The sequence below is a fragment of the Triturus cristatus genome, chromosome 1_2, assembly GCF_964204655.1.
Source record: "Triturus cristatus chromosome 1_2, aTriCri1.1, whole genome shotgun sequence".
Lineage (NCBI taxonomy): Eukaryota > Metazoa > Chordata > Amphibia > Caudata > Salamandridae > Triturus > Triturus cristatus.
The window spans coordinates 927,537,858-927,555,455 of record NC_140580.1 but is presented as its reverse complement, the minus strand read 5'-3'; the positions used below and the strand labels follow the sequence as shown (position 1 = coordinate 927,555,455).

The following is a 17,598-nucleotide window of genomic DNA, read 5'->3' as shown; positions in this document are numbered from 1 at the left end:
TCTGTTTGTAGGCATCCCACTGCAGAAGATCTGCTATGCTGCGATGTGAAAGAGCACCCACACGTTCACGCAGCACTACTGCCTAGAATCAGTATAGAGACGTGATGCAGCCCTAGGGCAAGCAGTTTTGTGTCAACTGTACCAGTGATCTTTTTACTTAGCAAATATGATACCATTGTATACTGCCGAATTGTCTCCTCGTATATAGATTATTTACACAACGTTATGCATACATATATATGCTTTTGTGTGTGTGTGTGTGTATATATGTGTATATATATATATATATATATATACACACACACACACACACTCATACATATATATTTTCATATGTCTATAGATATGTATTACACTGTTACCCACCATCCTCAAAGGTGCATCTATTACTTGGATATTTATCTAAAAAACTGTTTGCTATTCTGATTCAAGCATGTGAGTCTATTAAAGATCCAATACTGGAGAAGAAAGTTAGTTACTGCAGTTCTCCAGTATTGGTATCTTTCATAGATTCACATGCTACCAACTCTCCTCCCCTTAGAGACTCCGCTCATAGATCGGGATTATTTATTCCCACTTGGAAAATCTGAGGGACTCAGCCTAATTAGTTATAGATCAAGTTTGGTCCTTTTTTTTTTTTTTTTACAAAAGGACAGACTATTAAACTGACTTGGTATTAGCATTGTAGCCTATGATACTATTACACGCTGCTGTACTGTGGTGCTGTGGGACTTCGACGACGGGGAATAATTCAAGCATGTGAATCTATGAAAGTTACCGATACTGGAGAACTGCAGTTACGGGTAAGTAACTAATTTTCTTTTTCTCCAAGACAAGTGGTCTGTTACCATGGTCTTAAAACCAGGTAGTATGTGGTTGGGGGCATTTTTGGACTCTCCAGCAGAACCCTCTTTCGTCCACTATCCAATGCTAAGACCCAGATTTCTCCAATTTGTTCCCCCCAAAAAGTGAAGAATCCTTTGGATGTCTATGCCTTCCAAAAACTGTCAGGAGTAAAGATCAGTCTCGTGTGAGATTGCCGTACCTTCACAATGAAAAAGAGACTTGCACTCAGCTGTGGATCACTACCTATTCAATCTCATCTTTCAAAGGAGAGAATCAGAATGTTGACACTAGTGCACTTACTTTTCAACATATGTGTAGGATGCTTACTCCCACACCATAAAGTATATGCAGCTTCAGAGTATTTGCTCTTTCCTAGTGAGGTTCCATCAGCACACAATGATTACCTCCAGGCCAAAGTCTCACCTGTGTCTGAACAATAACAGCATCATGGAGGTGGCTTTTCACCCGAGATGGACAGGCTACATATTTACCCATACTTGGATGCATGCCGAGTTGAGCTCCTTCATCTGAGAGTCTTTTTGTATGTATTTTACTGGTTATTATTTCCTCAGAAATATACCAAATTATCATACACAAATGTTACAAAAACATTTTTAAATTATGTAAACAATAGCAAATATTAACAGTATCGAGACAGTACACATTAAAAATATTATGCGTTGCAAATATCAGATCTACATACGGATTATGGTAGATGATCCTCTTAATTTAAGATTCATATAAAACAGTCTAAAATCCGGATTGGGGTTAGCTTTCTGTTATAACACATTCGAACTGACTTTACTAAACAATTTTCTTGTAATCTCATTTTTTCTTTATGGATTGTGCCAGATCAATAACTCCTTTATTTTACAATAGACTTGTACCAGAGTTTTATTCTGATATTGTTACCTTAAGAACGTGCGATTTGATTAAACCCAGCACCAAAGATTAAAGTTTAAAATATGAACACTTTCAATCAACACCATTGACTAATTCTTTCTGTAGCTGATGTTTTCAATACAGCACCGTGTTTAGATAATTAAACTAGTGTTATGAACAGTGCATGGCCCCTATAGCACAAAACTGTGAAACCTAATTGTAAGCAAATACCCGCTACCAGTACTCTCCTTTTCATATCCAAATAAGACTTCCAAGGGTGAGATTCTGCCTTTTCCATTCGTTCTATAACGCCAACACTGAGCCTCAACAGCACACAGGGCGAGTGCAGGAATCTTTGATATATACACCATTACTGCAGGAACCACATCTCTTTTCCATAGATGTTTAAAAAACTGAAACAGACCGAACCTAACCAACACTGCCTTGGTCAACTACTGTGCCATAAATTGTATGCCATTGTTACTCCAAGATATTGATAGTTTTAAATATTTCAAGCAGTTTACCATGTATTGACTAGTGCGAGGAGTACACAACCTAGGGCACCAAAAATGATAATGTTATTTCTCATTTACCAATAGATTATGGGTGCCAGCATAATTTGCCAACACGGTTAACTGTCTCTGAAGTCCTATAGGAATTACTTCTCTATAAGAACCAAATCATCATACAGTTCTCACATCATGTGACATCTGTAATTCACTCTTAGCCTTTTAGTGGAACTGGCAAAAATGGTCTTGTTTCCTGCCCAAAGGACTTTGGTCAGAAATATACAGGAACCAAATAGTGGTTCCAAATTGCGTATTAGCTATTTACGACCTATCTCTGATTTTTGTGATACCGCCTATGAACTGATAGTTGGTGTCACAAATCTCTATTGGCAAAGGGTCGCAGAACAACCTGCCTAAGAACTGTTAATTAGGCAGATTGCTATTCCCGACCTTCTGTGATTGCCTACAAACCCAATGATGGTGGCTTGCTTGGAACAGCACACCACCATCCCTACGCTTGCATTCCCACGTGTGTTTTTTTGTGGTCGTTTTTAAAGCAGTATATATTCACTAAATGTACTGGTGCCGTTTAAAAAAAAAAATCTAATTTAGGAAGATTTCGGGGTGGAGCAGGCAGTGGGCCACTGTCTGCTCCCATTGAGGCCTCCAGAAACTATTTCCAAAGGGGAAGATGTACACTGGGGATAGCATCTCTTTTTGAGAATCTATTACAACTATGTTTGAGGAGTCAGTAACATTTACGTGTCTTACAACCACAATTTGCGGCTGCAGACCATTGACACATCTCATTGTGATTCGCAATCAAAAGTGAACAGCCATTCCTAATTGCGACTCGGAATGAGTGGCAAAACCCCTTTTGCAATTTGGAAAGTCTTTTCCTTAACTCAAAAGTAGTTTATTAAACGCGAAAATGTATTTTGTGGTTGCAAAGCTTGGAATTTTGTAAATCTCAAGGTTTACACCCCCAAAATACTTTAGCACATCGGGCCAATGTAGGTTGCTCGCCGGGGAAAGGCTTTTCATCCAATGAGGACAGTTGTGTCTCTTCTGAAGATGGGACTTTACACACAGATTGATGTACAACCAGTTATGATAACAGCTCTCTTTACTCCCCAGGACCAGAAGGTTCCAAAGTAAAAAAATTCATGATCTGGGGAGGACCGAGCCCTGCACAACAACATACAGAGTGGGAGGCAGTTTATCTCCTCCTCCCCTCAGAAGCCTTTCTGCTACTGCTGATAGGAAAATCTACTATTTGGAATACACCAGTGCCCTTTTAAAAATGAACACACAGGGCCATGCAGTTCAAATACACAGACTAGTAGTTGAAATTCAACTGTGGACATTAGACTAGGGCATCACTATTTTAACATCACGTCTCACTATGTTCTTCTAATTTCAGCGTTGCTCTAAAGGGACTTAGAGGCAACAAGTGGGTCGAAGAATTATGTTGACTCCCAGGTGGCCCAATAAATGTTGGTTATTAAACATTCTGGTGCTTTTGTGGGAAATGCTGCTTGTTCCCAAAGAGGATCTTGCAACCATGCCGAGCAGGCTTTGCACCCAAAACTCAACCAATGAACTTGGACCCATGAAAAGAGAGATTACCCCAGTGCGGTCTATTGATTTTATCTTTATTTAATGTTCATTTTTACCTGCTTATATAGCTGTTTCAGCAAAGTGCTTTCCAGAAAACAATGCAGTAAAATGACATAAGCTCAAGACACATATGATTAAAAAACAGTTACAAAGAAGTTCAATTATTACATCAACACAGAGGAAAAGACTTGGGATAGTCAGGATGGAGATGGTGACCTTTAAAGATTGTATTGGATGAGGATGGAGTGAGTTATAGAATATAGACACGCTTAAAAATATAGTAGAAAGATGATGAAATAAATGCATAGGAATGATCCACTTATAGAATTTGAAAGGTAGATCTAAGAACTTGGAGCAAGGATATGCAGCCAAACAAGATTAGGACGGTGCAAGGCCATTTAAAAAAAGGCAGTAAATGAAGGTGATGGAATGAGAGCCAACTAAGGTATGTACAGTGTGGGATGACGCATGCCCTTATAGTGAATTGTGAAGAGTAAAAGCATGGTAGCATTGACACTGATCGGCAGTCAAGATAAGCACACGCTGTAGGACCAGGGTGAAGAGAGATAGGGATCAGGACACTTTAGTTCAAGCAGAAGTAAAGCATTTGTGATTCGAAAAGTGAGAAGGCGAAGGATCATGTGGACGTTATAGTGCTAAAGTGGAAGAATTAAAGATGATGCAGCATTCAGAGTTGACAGCCACTCACCGCTGGTAGAAAGTGGCAAAGAGGTTGGACAGTAAAAGGGAAAAGGGAAACGTGGACCGCCGTGAAGAGTAGCAGTGTGGAAAAGAACAACCTCCGTTTGTTCGGTGTGAAATTTGAAAGCAGACATTTGAAGAACTATTCAGTTTAGAAAATAATGATAAAAAAGAAACACATGAATTGTCGACAAGTGTCAGTAAATACCAAACCATGAGCTGTTGTAATCTAGGGTGTTCTAAGATAAAAATGGTGTGGAACACTTAAGAAATCCAGTCGTGCAAGAGAGGGACACGACTGATCAGCCTGTTAAACATTATGAGAGCTCAGATATGTAAGAAGATTGAGGTAGAGCAGAGCCTAAAATTCCTATTGTGGAGAGGGTAGTAATACGTACAGGTTGGCTCAAAATGTTAAAAGCAGTCCATTGATCAATAAGAATAAAGAGGGACAAGATTTTAGAGTGACAAGTAGATGCAAGACGATTCATTACAAATGAAAGGTACATTTCAGTATAACGAGGGGAAAGGATGTCATATCAAAGGGAAGCAAACACAAGGTACTGACGGACGGAGCGCTGAAACTTTTCAGATGCTCACCCCCAGTCACTATCAGATCTGGGTTGAATCCATCATCGTTCTTCTGCTTACTTACTTCGACACCCCAGTTCAGACCCAGCCATATGCAAATCAGTCTTGACCCTGTTCCTCATGGGAACTGTCCAGCCCGAACTGCCTGGCCAGGTCCTCCCTATCAAAGGGCAGGCAAGTGGAATCAAGATGAAAAAAGGTAATCAAGTAGCTAGAAGATGAACGGAAAAAGACAAGGTGAAAGTTCAAGGTAACATTTTTTTTTAGAACAGGCGATCATAATTTACTGAACTGCTGAGGAAAGGAACCAGATGTGGCAGGGTGAACAGAGCAGTGAAAAAAAAAGGTGCATAGGGCAGATTGTTTAAGTGAGTGAATGAGAGGGCATGGGGCACGATAGGGTTGGCTAGGTGTGGCGCAGCGGCCAGGGTGCCTGACTCCGGACTACGGGGTTCACGGTTCGATCCCCGGTGCCGGCAGCAGGTTAGCCCAGCACCATGTGACTGCAATAGCTCGCTTAATCTTCCCGGCGGCCCCCAGCGCTGGGACACCACTGCGGAGGTAGCTGTGTGCTTTACAAATACTGGTATTTCATTTATATATTTTATTTTAGAAGACAGGAGAATTATGTGACAGAAATTGTAGAAAAAAAAGAAAGTAAGTGACCATCCGCATCAGAGACAGTAGAAGGAGCTGGGGAAAGAAAGCAAGGTGTTCAGAACGTTTAAGTGGAGTAGTATGCAAAGTCTATGACTGAGAGAAAAGGCGTCCACAAGCAGGTTAAGAAGATTGATAAAAATAGTGAAGAGTTGCCAGAGGTGGAGGCAGAGTCGTGATAATCTGCTGATAGTTGAGTTGCTTGGCAGTTTTAAGGACAAAACCATGCGAAGAGTTGAAAACATACAGTGGTGACGTAGAGTGGTATTTCTTCCAAAACCTTTCTGAGAGTAATTGGCACCTAAAGAATACAGATAACGTGTGTTTCTGGCTTTAGTATGAAGCTGTTGAAAAACCCTTTAATGGCTTCCTCCAACTATACCCCGCAACTTTGAGGCTTCTTTGGAATGTAAATGTGTGTATTGTTATACAAGCATTTAAAAGCTATGACTTCCAGAGATATGGATAGTGGCAGTCAACTGCTCTTCATAGGAGCTTGTCGAGTAAGTGAGCTGCAGCCCCTTTATTCTGTGGAACCTCGTGCTTTGTCCTGTAGGGCCAAAGATATTCGTGAAACACAATCAGCATTCCTATTGAAGGTGTCTATTGATTTCCACATCAACCACACATTTATTTAGCAAAGGCATCTTTCCAAATCCTTCGTTTGCTGATCAAACGTATTAGGAAGGTTGACATGTTTTACCTGGAGTGCACAGGACCCCTGCTGTCTAAGAATAAACTTTTTGTTACTGGTGAGCTCTTCAACACAGGAAAGGAGACAGCTATAGTAGGCTCAGAAGTCTTCTGCATGAGTCTCTTGAAAGAATCTGTGCTTATGAATCCACTGCCAGGACAGTGTCCCTGGCTGTTCTATGACACGTTACTCTGGATCAGATAAGCAAGGCTGACACTTCATATTCCTGCGCAGTCTCTCTGGGAGCACTTAGTCTACCGTATGGCCAAGCATGCTGAGGAGTGTCTGTAGAACCGACAGAGGTTCTGGAAGCTGCCACCCCCATCGCCACCTGTCAGTGCATAAGAATCCTTCCATAGGTGCATGCAACGAGAAAAATCTGTTTACATTGCAAGGGGCTGCCCCAGAAAATGGTCCAAAATCTGGACCCCCTGGAACTTATACCGAGGTGAAATATGTACCCCTCCCAGACTCTACGACGACGATGTCTCCCCTTCCCCGTAACTCCAACTGTATAAATGTGTTATGCATTGCTGAATCCTTGTGCTTGCCAATGCCTCTGCGGTGTTCTTATGAAACTATGCCTTGTTGTCGATGTTTCTTTAATAAAAAGAGTTATAAAAAAAAGAATCCTTCCATAGGAGCAGAGGGAGAGGAGACATGGCCAGAGGAGTTGGTATGATCATTCCTCAAGTCACCATGGTGACTGTACTCCTAGTCTGACCCCCCCCCCCCCCTTTCCTTCTGAATGAGCCTTCTGCCACCCCAATAGTGAGACTACATATATCACAGTTAGGCAAACAGAGGTAAAAGGAACTGCCTGGAGGAAGCCAATTCAACATGTTGAGGTGCAAGATGGAGCATGCGCTTAGGCTTCCCCTAAATTTCTTTCAGGAATGCAAATTACTGGGTTCCTTTCCTCTGCTGGGGTGAGCGTTGCACAAGTAGAAGGAGAATGGGGTTGTTAAACTAGAGATACATGATTCCAACACTGATATCCCGAGGGACTGTAGTCTCCACAACATTGTTTTCACATAGAAAACATGATGCAGTATGATTTCTCATAAAAACGACCCATTGGGTACTATGAGTATACCACTTAAAATGGCTCTCACACTGATGACATCACTATAGAGGTTCTTACCAAATGATGCTGTCACACAGATAAGCATGAATATGACACCCCCAATTAATATTTTCACACTAACAATATAAGGGCCCAGGTCTCCCTCGGTGATCTACTGTACTAACGTTAGTCATTTCTTACATTAATGGCAGTAGCGGCTGGCAACATTAAAATATGGTGAGGCCCGATGCCCAGAAAAACTCAACATATATATGTTGCGTTTGCTGGCCACAGGGTCTGGTTGCTGTCTCTCTCTTCTGGCGCTCTCCTCTGCATCTAGGGGCGGAAAGGGAGGGACTTCCTCCCTTGTGCTACGCAAATCCAAGCATGATTGGTTGGAGCAGGCTAACCCAGAGCTCATTTTTTGCAGCTGGGGGCCTGCGGCTGCAATCCCTCTGCTGTTTTTCGGCCCTGGGATTACAGGATCTGGGGTGCGCATGTCAGATTGGCCGGCTATAGGCAGTCGGCCAATCTGATATGCGCACTGGGAGGGGGCTGAAGCAATAGTACAATTGCACTAATCTGCCCCACCTCTCTGCCCTCGCGCTGTAGCAGCACGAGCCTGCCACACATAATAAAATTATATTTAGTACCATTTTATGAATGTGTGTGCCTGCCGCGCTGGCAGCAGGTGGGGCGGCACTCCTCCGCCATAACGGAGGAGCCACCGCTGATTAATGTCCTGAATACGGTCTCATCCCACAGTACTTTTACTTACGAGCAAATGGTCTCACCCCATAATATTGTCACTTTTATAACATGAAACAGTTAGATCTCATCCAGTGAAGCTTCCATGTGAATGTCTAACATAAATAATTCAGTCATGACCCATTGCTAGGCTTGCAAGACAACCAGAGGGAACTATAACCTCTTTCAATGATACCCAGATCCGCTCGAAATGGAATAGTATGAGCTTAAATAATTCTGCTTCTATGACGAGCATACGTGAAGTCTCATCCAATTAAGTTTTTACATTGATAACAAAAGGAAGCACTTTGCATCCAGCAATCTTCTTGCTTTGACAATATGCAGCAGTACTATTTCACCCAAAGATATTTCCTCATTCATACTTTGAGACAGTATAAACTTGGAGAATTATGTTCTCACAACTAATGTGAGCGCGAGTACTATCTCACCTGGTAATGGTCTCACATGTACAACATGAGTATGCCCTCCTAGAACAATGCTGTCACTGATAACATGACTGGAATCGCCCAGTGATTTTCTCACACTGGTAACACGATTACAATATCACCCAATGACGCTCAGACATTAGTGTTCTGGTGTTCTATGCGTAAGTATGTATTCTCCGGTTCAAACACACATCATACACACGTTCCTGGAGACCAGCACACTGATGCGCCAACGCATGCTGTAACAACTGCACACAACTCTCAAACAAATTCGGAGACTGGTACGGGCTTACATATACCAAGACCTGCGCACGTTTTCAGTGATGCTGTAAACTCGCTATTACATTTGCTCATAGGCATATTTGCTCTGCCTAAGCCTGACACTCACACAAGTGCTCTGCAATTCCTCCGCATCCTTTGAAACCTATACAAAAGCACTCTCGAACATGGGCTAAGACCGGCAAGCTGTCAAACTGAGGGGGACATTTACTCAAATGGGATGCAATTAAAGTTGCTGCACTGCGTTGCCTTTAAGCTAGAGTATAAAACAGAGCCCGAACTATTAAGACATGTTTTTTCTCACCCTGTACTGCTGCTTTTTAGACTGTCATGTGCCAACGCTCACACACCTCCATCATAGTGCAAAGGTGTTTTGGTTCTGTCAAGTATAGGTTTGCACTGGAAGGTGAGCCTTCCAGAACAAAAACTATAATATATTTCCCACTTTGTATATGTGCTGTACAATGCAACATGCAATCGAAGGTTGAGAAGTATGGAGAAAACCATTTCTCTTCAGTAATACTTGCCTCAAAGAGGCATAAGGTTTTGCTGCAAATCCCTATCTTCGATTGTTAGTAGATAGGGATTTGCGTGAAAACCCATGGGTGGCTGCATGGGAATATCCACAAAACACTCATGGAATGCCACTTTGATACAAAGTAGCGCACAATAGCGCATAGCACTACTTTGTATTACTTTGGCCAACCGTCCAATGCAAATCCTGATTTACTTTGGAAAGTAAATACCACCACACTCTTTGCACAGTGTTTATGTTAGAAAAGTAACACAAACCTGATGCAAAGTGTTAGTAAATCTGGGCCATAGTCCTGCTGAGACCTGTGCTTGTAACACTTCAGATATGTTCATAGCCCCGCACACTGTCCCTAATCCTCTGAAAGTCGGACATGTTCTCAGGTACTCCGAGACGTGCACTAGGCAGGGTGCCCTCTCTGATGTAAAGCTACCCATGCTTTACAAGCTGTGTATGGGCACACCTCTGCAGTACTCTCACTTTTTTCAGAAAGGGACTGTGCAGTGATCCTCATTGCTCCTTGCTGCTTCTCTCCTTGTCGGACTGCATTTTCAGTCGAGGCTTGGGTGCTGATTTTAATCACCCGTGAACTCTCCTGGGTGGCTTTTTGTTCAGATCCCTGCTTTGTTGGTGAAGGGTGAATGGCCCCTTGAGGACTTAACTTTGCTGAACATTAACAGATGCTCGCAGCTTAAGTTTGGGGTTTGCACATGTATCTTGATCTTATTACACAGTTGTCATGTAAGCTGCACTAAAATTGGGATGTGTTTTGAAACTTAAGTTGATTATGTAACCAGTTTGGAATTTAATGTCTTTACAGGAAACACCATCACGATGCCCACTGCCTCGGGCGCCAAGAAGCGATTCTGGATCATCGAGGACATGTCACCATTCGGAAAGCGCCGAAAGACTGCCTCCTCCCGCAAAATGCTGGACGAAGGCATGATGTTGGAAGGTTTCCGGCGCTACGACCTGTACGAGGACTGCAAGGATACTGGCTGCCAGTTCTCTCTCAAAGTCACGCACTACCATTGCACCCGTGAGAACTGTGGCTACAAGTTCTGCGGCCGCACACACATGTACAAGCATGCCCAGCACCATGATCGTGTGGACAACCTAGTCCTGGATGACTTCAAGCGCTTCAAGTCATCACTGCGCTGCAATTTCACAGAGTGCCAGTTTTCTGGCAACAGCACACACTTCCACTGCCTGCGTTGTGGTTTCCGCTGTACAGACAGCACCAAGGTGACAGCACATCGCAAGCACCATGGCAAGCAGGACATCATCATGGCTGCCGGCTTCTGCCAGTTCAGCTCCAGCGTGGACTGTGATGTGGCCGACTGCAAGTACAAGCTTAAGTGCTCACACTTCCACTGCACCTACCCCAGCTGCAAGCACACTGTGGTGGGAATGTCTCAGATGGACTCTCACAAGCGCAAACATGAGAAGCAGGAGCGAGGTGAGCTCCCTGCTATCTCCCCGGGGCCTGAGGGGTTGTCTCAGACGGACATGGACTACACTCAGGGCCACCAGAATGTCAATCTGGATAGCTCCCTGAACCTGAGCACTGACACCAGCAGCGCCCTCTTCTTCCTGCAAAACGCAGCTGGGGTGGGGCTCAATGACTCGCTAGACCTCAGCAAGAAACCTCCAGAGCTTGCCAGTGCTGCACCCTCCAGAGAGGCGGCCATGGATGGTGTGGCACCTCCTTCTCAAACTGTGGATGATGACCTCTCTCAGGAGGAGGATGAGGACATGAACGAGGAATTGGAAGAGGAGGAGGATGATGATGATGAGGACGACGAAGAGGAAGAAGACCTCAACACTGACTCTGAGGACTCACTCCCTGAGCCAGAAGGCTTGGCAATGCAGGGAGGCCTGGAGAGTGCTTCTAGGGCCCTGAGTCCTTCCAATAGTCCAAGGAACCCCCTTCACCTCGCCGCCACTCCATAACTTCAAACACACAAGTTTTTTTTATTAAGAAGTGGACGCTCCCGGTCTATGGCACGTACACAGTCCAGAGACGCTCCTGTGTGAGCAGAGGTTGGGGGTACGAAAAGAGAAGAAACCCGAGCGAAAAACTTGCTAAATAGACTGCGGACGAGAGCTGTTTACAGACTGGACTTTACCTTTTAATATGCAGACAAATCAGAGAAGGCTCTGAAGCTCTCGTCCACAGACTGCAGCATTAGGCGATTGGTTGCTAGCTCAGCTTCTCCAGTTGTGTGTGCGTAAGCGATTGTGTGTGCGTGTGTTTGAGAGCATGCTTGATTCTTCACTTTTTTAAGCTTATTATTTCGGGTTGGGGAGGGGCATATTTCGCTTTGGAGGTTTTTCCAATGTCTGAGGCTTCAAAAGCCCAGATTCTGCAGAGGGGGTGATAGATTGTATAAGTTGTGGTAACACCGGTTGCCCCAGGGGAAGAGGAAAGCGTCCATAAAGTAGGGTGTTTCCCTCAAGCATTAAATAAAGGGAGTAGAGAGAGAGAGGAGAGTATTTATTGTGACGTCTTTGAGACGGACAGCCCCCTCGCCTCATCTCCCCACTCACCTGTTCTTCCAGACCCCTCCCCACAAGGCTCTGTTTTTTGGAGTTTGAGATTATTTTTTATATATCTATACCTACAAACGTATCTATAGATATAGATTACTGTAGAAAGCTTTCCTCTCTCTCTGATCCTCCGTTATTTATTTATTTTTGTATTGATCTGTCTGGAGTCTGCATAGGGATGTTCTCAGGTCAGAGGGCATGGTCTGTCCCTGAGGATGAAGAAGGGGGACATACCCAGGGCCCGCTGCTTCGCTGCTCAGTCCTGCTGTGAGCCATAGCAGCTACTATTGGTGCTCTGGAGCCAGAGGCCATGTGCAGAGGTGGGGTGAGGACTCTTTCCCTCCAAGACCTCCATACTCCACGGTTCAGGAAGTGGAACGGGAGGGATCCAATCCATCTCAGGGCATTTGTAGATATCAACAGGTCAGCACTCACCACTGATGTGCAGTTCCACAAACTGCTGAGCCAGAGGGTAAAGGCCCTTTAGCCAGTTTTACTCCAACACTTAGCACTTATCATGAGGGTACACTCCTGCCACACCCCTAGAAGTTGAAGATATGGTGACAGGGGTAACTCAGCTGACACTCATTAAGAAAGGGGGTACAGATGAGCACTCAATATGAGGGCGTCTCACCAGAGACATGTGAGCACTGAACATGAGAGAGATCAAAGAACTCTTAAATTGTGGGAATCCCACGTGATCACTGGATATAGCACCCAACACGAGGGAGTGCAAACAGTCACTCCAAGAGCACTCACAATGAGGAAACCTACTAGGTTCACCTCAGAATTACTCACTTCGTCAGGTCACTCCAGCAAGCGCTTAACACGAAGGAATGTTTTCTCCTGATCAGTCTTTTTTGTATGGCTTACAATGTCTTGCCCAAACTGAAGAAGGGACGTGGACAACCTAAAGGAGAACATCGGGAGCAGTCCACCCAACGTCCGCCTATTCAAGTGCCATGCGAGGATTACCATCGAAGTTCATTGATCACCAACCCACAGTTGGGTTTGGGGGTTCTTTGGCTGTTGTGCAGCACAAGGTACTCGATGAGTGTGTGATTCAAAGCAGCTTGCGCCCTTCATGATGCACCTCTGCCTGCAACTAGTGGCCGATCTACATCCAGGTCAGGATTTAATAATGACCAGCTTGTCAAAAGGGTGCCCTGCACAGGAACCATTGCACCGTGAACATAGTCGCAGGGCCATACAGAGTGAGCCAGGAAGGCAGACAGACACACCTTCAACACTTACAGATGGCTACTGCACGATAATGTGACAATGTCACGGGCACGCTCACACACCTTACAACATGAAGCAACGAAAAACACATGGTCAGATGGGAGAAACAAACAACAGTTGCTCGGTTGGGATTAAAAAAATTAAATAAAAACAGGTGCTTGGTTGGGACAAACTTGCTCATTTGGGATATGTCTAAAATGCAATATGAGGTGGATGGTTCCCCAGGAAATGTTTAGAGAGCTTTGGAGCGCAGACACTGGATTAGGTCGCTTTGCAGATTATTTATTTTCTATTTATTAATTTGTTCAAAACAAAATTAATTTTAATAAGCGTAAGATCTGAATGTGCAGTGTCTGTGCTCTGATCCCCCGCCCAAAAAAACACTAACTCTCACTCCACAATGGCTCGTAAATAGTTTGAAATGTGTTTAAATAATGTTGAAAAGGTTAAAAAGCTGTACAGTATTTTTTTTCTGTAAAAGTTTATATAGAACAAAAGTCTGGTTTACAGAGCCTCCCACTGCGTGGCACCGGGGCTCTCTAAGGGGTATGGCAGCGTACATCGACGCTATAGGACCGCCCAAATGAGGATGAGTTAGGTTGTATGTAAAGTGTGCAATGCAAGCTCTTTTTTAATCCTGCTCTAGGTTTTAGCTTTTGAGTTTTCGGGGAGTCTGGTCTTCAGACTGCCCTCATACTTTAGCACTGACAGGGGCAGTCTGACTCCAACTTTTAACTTGAATTTTGTAGAAAATCAACATAATGTTCGGATATTAATGAGCAGTCACTGATAATTACCTTGTCAGATTGTGTATAGAAGTTTGTAGTTAATTTAATTTTGGGGTCTCAATCAGTTGTGTGCGTTTTTCTTAGTTCCGTTTTGTTTCTTGTTTTCACAGATGGCTGACTGCCTCACCCATCACTCCAAAGGGCCTACTGGATCCCTGCAGCTCAGATGGCAGTCATCTGGAAGGCTGGGGTTCTCTCCATTTTTGGAGCAGTAAAGTGGGTGCTAGCAAGGTCTGGGCTTGTGGGGTTGAATGAGACACTTGGAGCATTGACTTTGGAACAGTAGGAATGCTAGGCGCTGACAGACTGGGGATCTGAGTAGTGATGGGAAAACTGGTGAGGTCACGGCGGGGCGGGCTTATGTGCAAAAGCTGAGGGGCCCTGGGCACACACTGGTAGTAATGTGTGAATGTTGGCAGAACCTAGTAGTGTGGGGTATTGATTTGAGAGTCCTGGCAGAGCCTAGATGGATCTGGTTTAGGACTGCTGGTGCAGCCAAGGCATGGTGATGTGTGACTGGTCATGAATAGTAAGTAATGTGTGACAGGAACGTGGCACTGCTGAGGCCACTCAAGTCTACACATGACTGCAGAACTATGTGGGAATTACACTCCAAAGGCACGCATTGTTCCATAAAATCAGTATGAAAGGAACGATTTATATGGTTGAAGTCCGTCCTACAGTCTTTGGTTGATGATTATGCTTTTGACAGCTTCTGAAGTCTGTTCTCTCAATCTCTGGATGACAACCTTGTCACTACACTCTATCCCAACCACATCACTTCACTCTCTTCTCCCAAATCCACTCAGTCACCTCCTTCCAGAAGGCAGTCCTACAGACTTTGTCCTTCACCAGTCCAAGTCTCCAGCAGACCACTACCTGGCAAGGACCAACATCCTATCCGGGTGAGTCTCATGTTCACAAGTTCAAATTTCTTGACCTCTCTCACTTTCTCATGTATCACTGCTTGATAGCCCTGGAGCTTGGAAGAACTTTTCTAGTATGGCCTGTTTGTCCTCCATGGATATATATAGATGGCCGTTGTCTCATCTCGCCAGGGTAATGTGCCCACTTCTCAAACCCAAGGCAAGCAGTGCCAAGGCCTATTCTATTTTTAAATCATTACATATCTCTACCCATTTACTTTCCACCACTACTGCTAGCCCATTCATGAGAGTATACCCCACCATCCAGTTTAGCTCCTAAGATCCCACCAGCAAAGTTCTTTTTTCGTACAACATACACTGATCTAAGCATGAGAAAAGGGCCAGAGACCTGTGATCATTCCCCGTCATGCTCAGGTTTCAAGGAAATGAGCACCAGAGATGAGTTCAGGTGGAAGTCCTCTAACCCGGTCCCCATTCTACCCTACAACCAAACAGACTGTCTTATCATTGTGGTGGCAGAAGTCCCAACGAGGCAGGAGACCATGAAATGTAGCAAACAAAATGAAGATGGAAGCACTCCCTCTCCTGGGAAAATTGCACAGAAGGATTAAAAGCCATCCCACGTGGGCTCACTGTCAGATGGAATGTCTCTTTTTTTCTGTGGAAACCAGGTTTGACTAAACCACCTTATGGGAACCACCATAGTTGTGCGCACATGATGTGTGTTTACATTTATGGATATTCATAGACTTAAAAAAGGAATCCAGGCATGTAAACAGGGAAATTAAAGGCTTGGTCCACATACTTGAATTGGGCACCTGCATTAATGACAACAGAATAATTTTCCACTTGAATTTAGAGCGGTTAGAAATTTAATATATGTGTTTTATTTATTTGATTTTCTTTTTGCATGACTGATGCAAGGTTTGACATTTTCACTCAATAAAAACTGGAAAAAAATCCTGTCTCCTAAATACTTGTTTGACATCTTTTTGGAGTGTGACTTTAATCTAGCAGCTCAATTCAGGTTTTCAGAACTGCTACAGCAGTATTAACGTGGATCATTTTTCAATCCATTGCCTCTAAAAAGGGGTACAGATTGGAAGGGCAAATGGACAATTCCGTGAAACAAGAATACAAATCCCATTTTCGGTTCTACCCTAGAGAGAAAAGGGTGGTAGGAGTTTCTTTTCAGGCAGTAGCGTTGAGGATGAGCAGACCTAAAGGGAACACCGAAAATGTGACTATTCCAGACTCCCACACTACATAAACCAGCGCCTCAACTGAGCGTCCGGGGTTTAAATACTGCATGGCCCAAACACAAACCATAGTGCTGGGGGGAATGAAGCACGCTCGGTGCAACACGCTGCAAATTCGACTGGAGGTTCTGGTGAAAGGCATGCACTGGAGCGGCACTGGTGAAAGGCATGCACTGGAGCGGCACTGGTGAAAGGCATGCACTGGAGCGGCACGTGCTCTGAGGTAGTAACTGCTGCTGCCTTTTAAAGCCGCGTTTCAGCTGCTGACTTTCACAGGCAATAGTCGAGGCACGCAGCAGAATAAGAGAGGAAGGAAAACAAATGCGTCATTTGTCCATGGCTCACGTGTCACAACACACCTCTCATGCACCAGATTTGTTCCCCAGGGCGAGAGGTGGGGGGAGGAGGGAGCTAACACGCGCCATGTGTCCAGGTCCATCACCCAGTATGCCTACCTTAAAGCACTTCTGTGGAATTCAAACATATAGACTCCAGCACGACACGAAAGTTGCAGGTTACAAGCAAGTTCTTTTATTAACTAAGAAAATCCCATCCATCAGCTACCCTGGAGTAACTGTCACTAGTCTCTCGACCCTCGACATATTCCATTTCCTAATATGACATATTAGATCACATGGTGTTACAAGTACATGAACTAATAGCGAAAAGATGGTTTAAACAAACCTTAGTGACATCCCAACAGGTCAGACAAAGTCTTCCAAATACTCAGGTTTCTTGACAGTCCTACAAGACTTTGTTTCCACTCACATATCATTTCTACCAGTCACACCTCCCATCATCTCATCATTCAAGGTTCCTTTATAAACTACAATTCTGTTTAGATTCCATATACAATGGTCCCGAGTTTTCACAGCATTGTTGGAAGTTTTAATAACTTTTACAGGCTTTGTGAATTTAGAATAAACACTCTCCCTTATCAGGATGTTTGATCACTACAAAAATCACCTACCACAACCTCCATTCTCTTCACAGCTTTTCGCACATCAAACCCTTTCTTCCTGAGTTGTATTTTCTCTGCTTCTCTTTCAAGCAAACCATTGTCACTTATAACCTTTCACAGCTCCAGTTCATAATTGTTAGCCCAAGAAGGTTCAACTGAGGTGTTCGGCAGACTACCTCGAAACAGTTAAAAAAGGTGTTTTCCCTATTGTACTATGCTGCGGGAACCTATACATTTCAACTTTCTTCATTACTTCCTCTTTTCAATTCAAAAACTTTGCCAATGCCTACATGATCGTCTCCTCAAGCTTCCTGTTCAACCTCTCGGCCATGCCATCCAT

At 44.0% G+C, this 17,598-nt stretch overlaps 1 protein-coding gene across 9 annotated transcripts in view; it reads left to right on the top strand.

The window, feature by feature from the left end:
* CASZ1 (castor zinc finger 1) overlaps positions 1-16,012 on the top strand; it is a 220,049-nt gene extending 204,037 nt beyond the window's left edge. For 7 of the 9 annotated variants that reach the window (XM_085609853.1, XM_085609852.1, XM_085609849.1 and 4 more), the window contains one exon: positions 10,392-16,006. In XM_085609853.1, the coding sequence (XP_085465979.1) occupies positions 10,392-11,524 (1,133 nt within the window). In that variant the 3' untranslated portion in view covers positions 11,525-16,006. Of the gene's footprint in view, positions 1-10,391 lie in introns of all 9 variants that reach the window. The other 2 variants (XM_085609857.1, XM_085609856.1) reach the window with 1 other exon arrangement.
* The last annotated feature ends 1,586 nt before the right edge of the window (positions 16,013-17,598 follow it).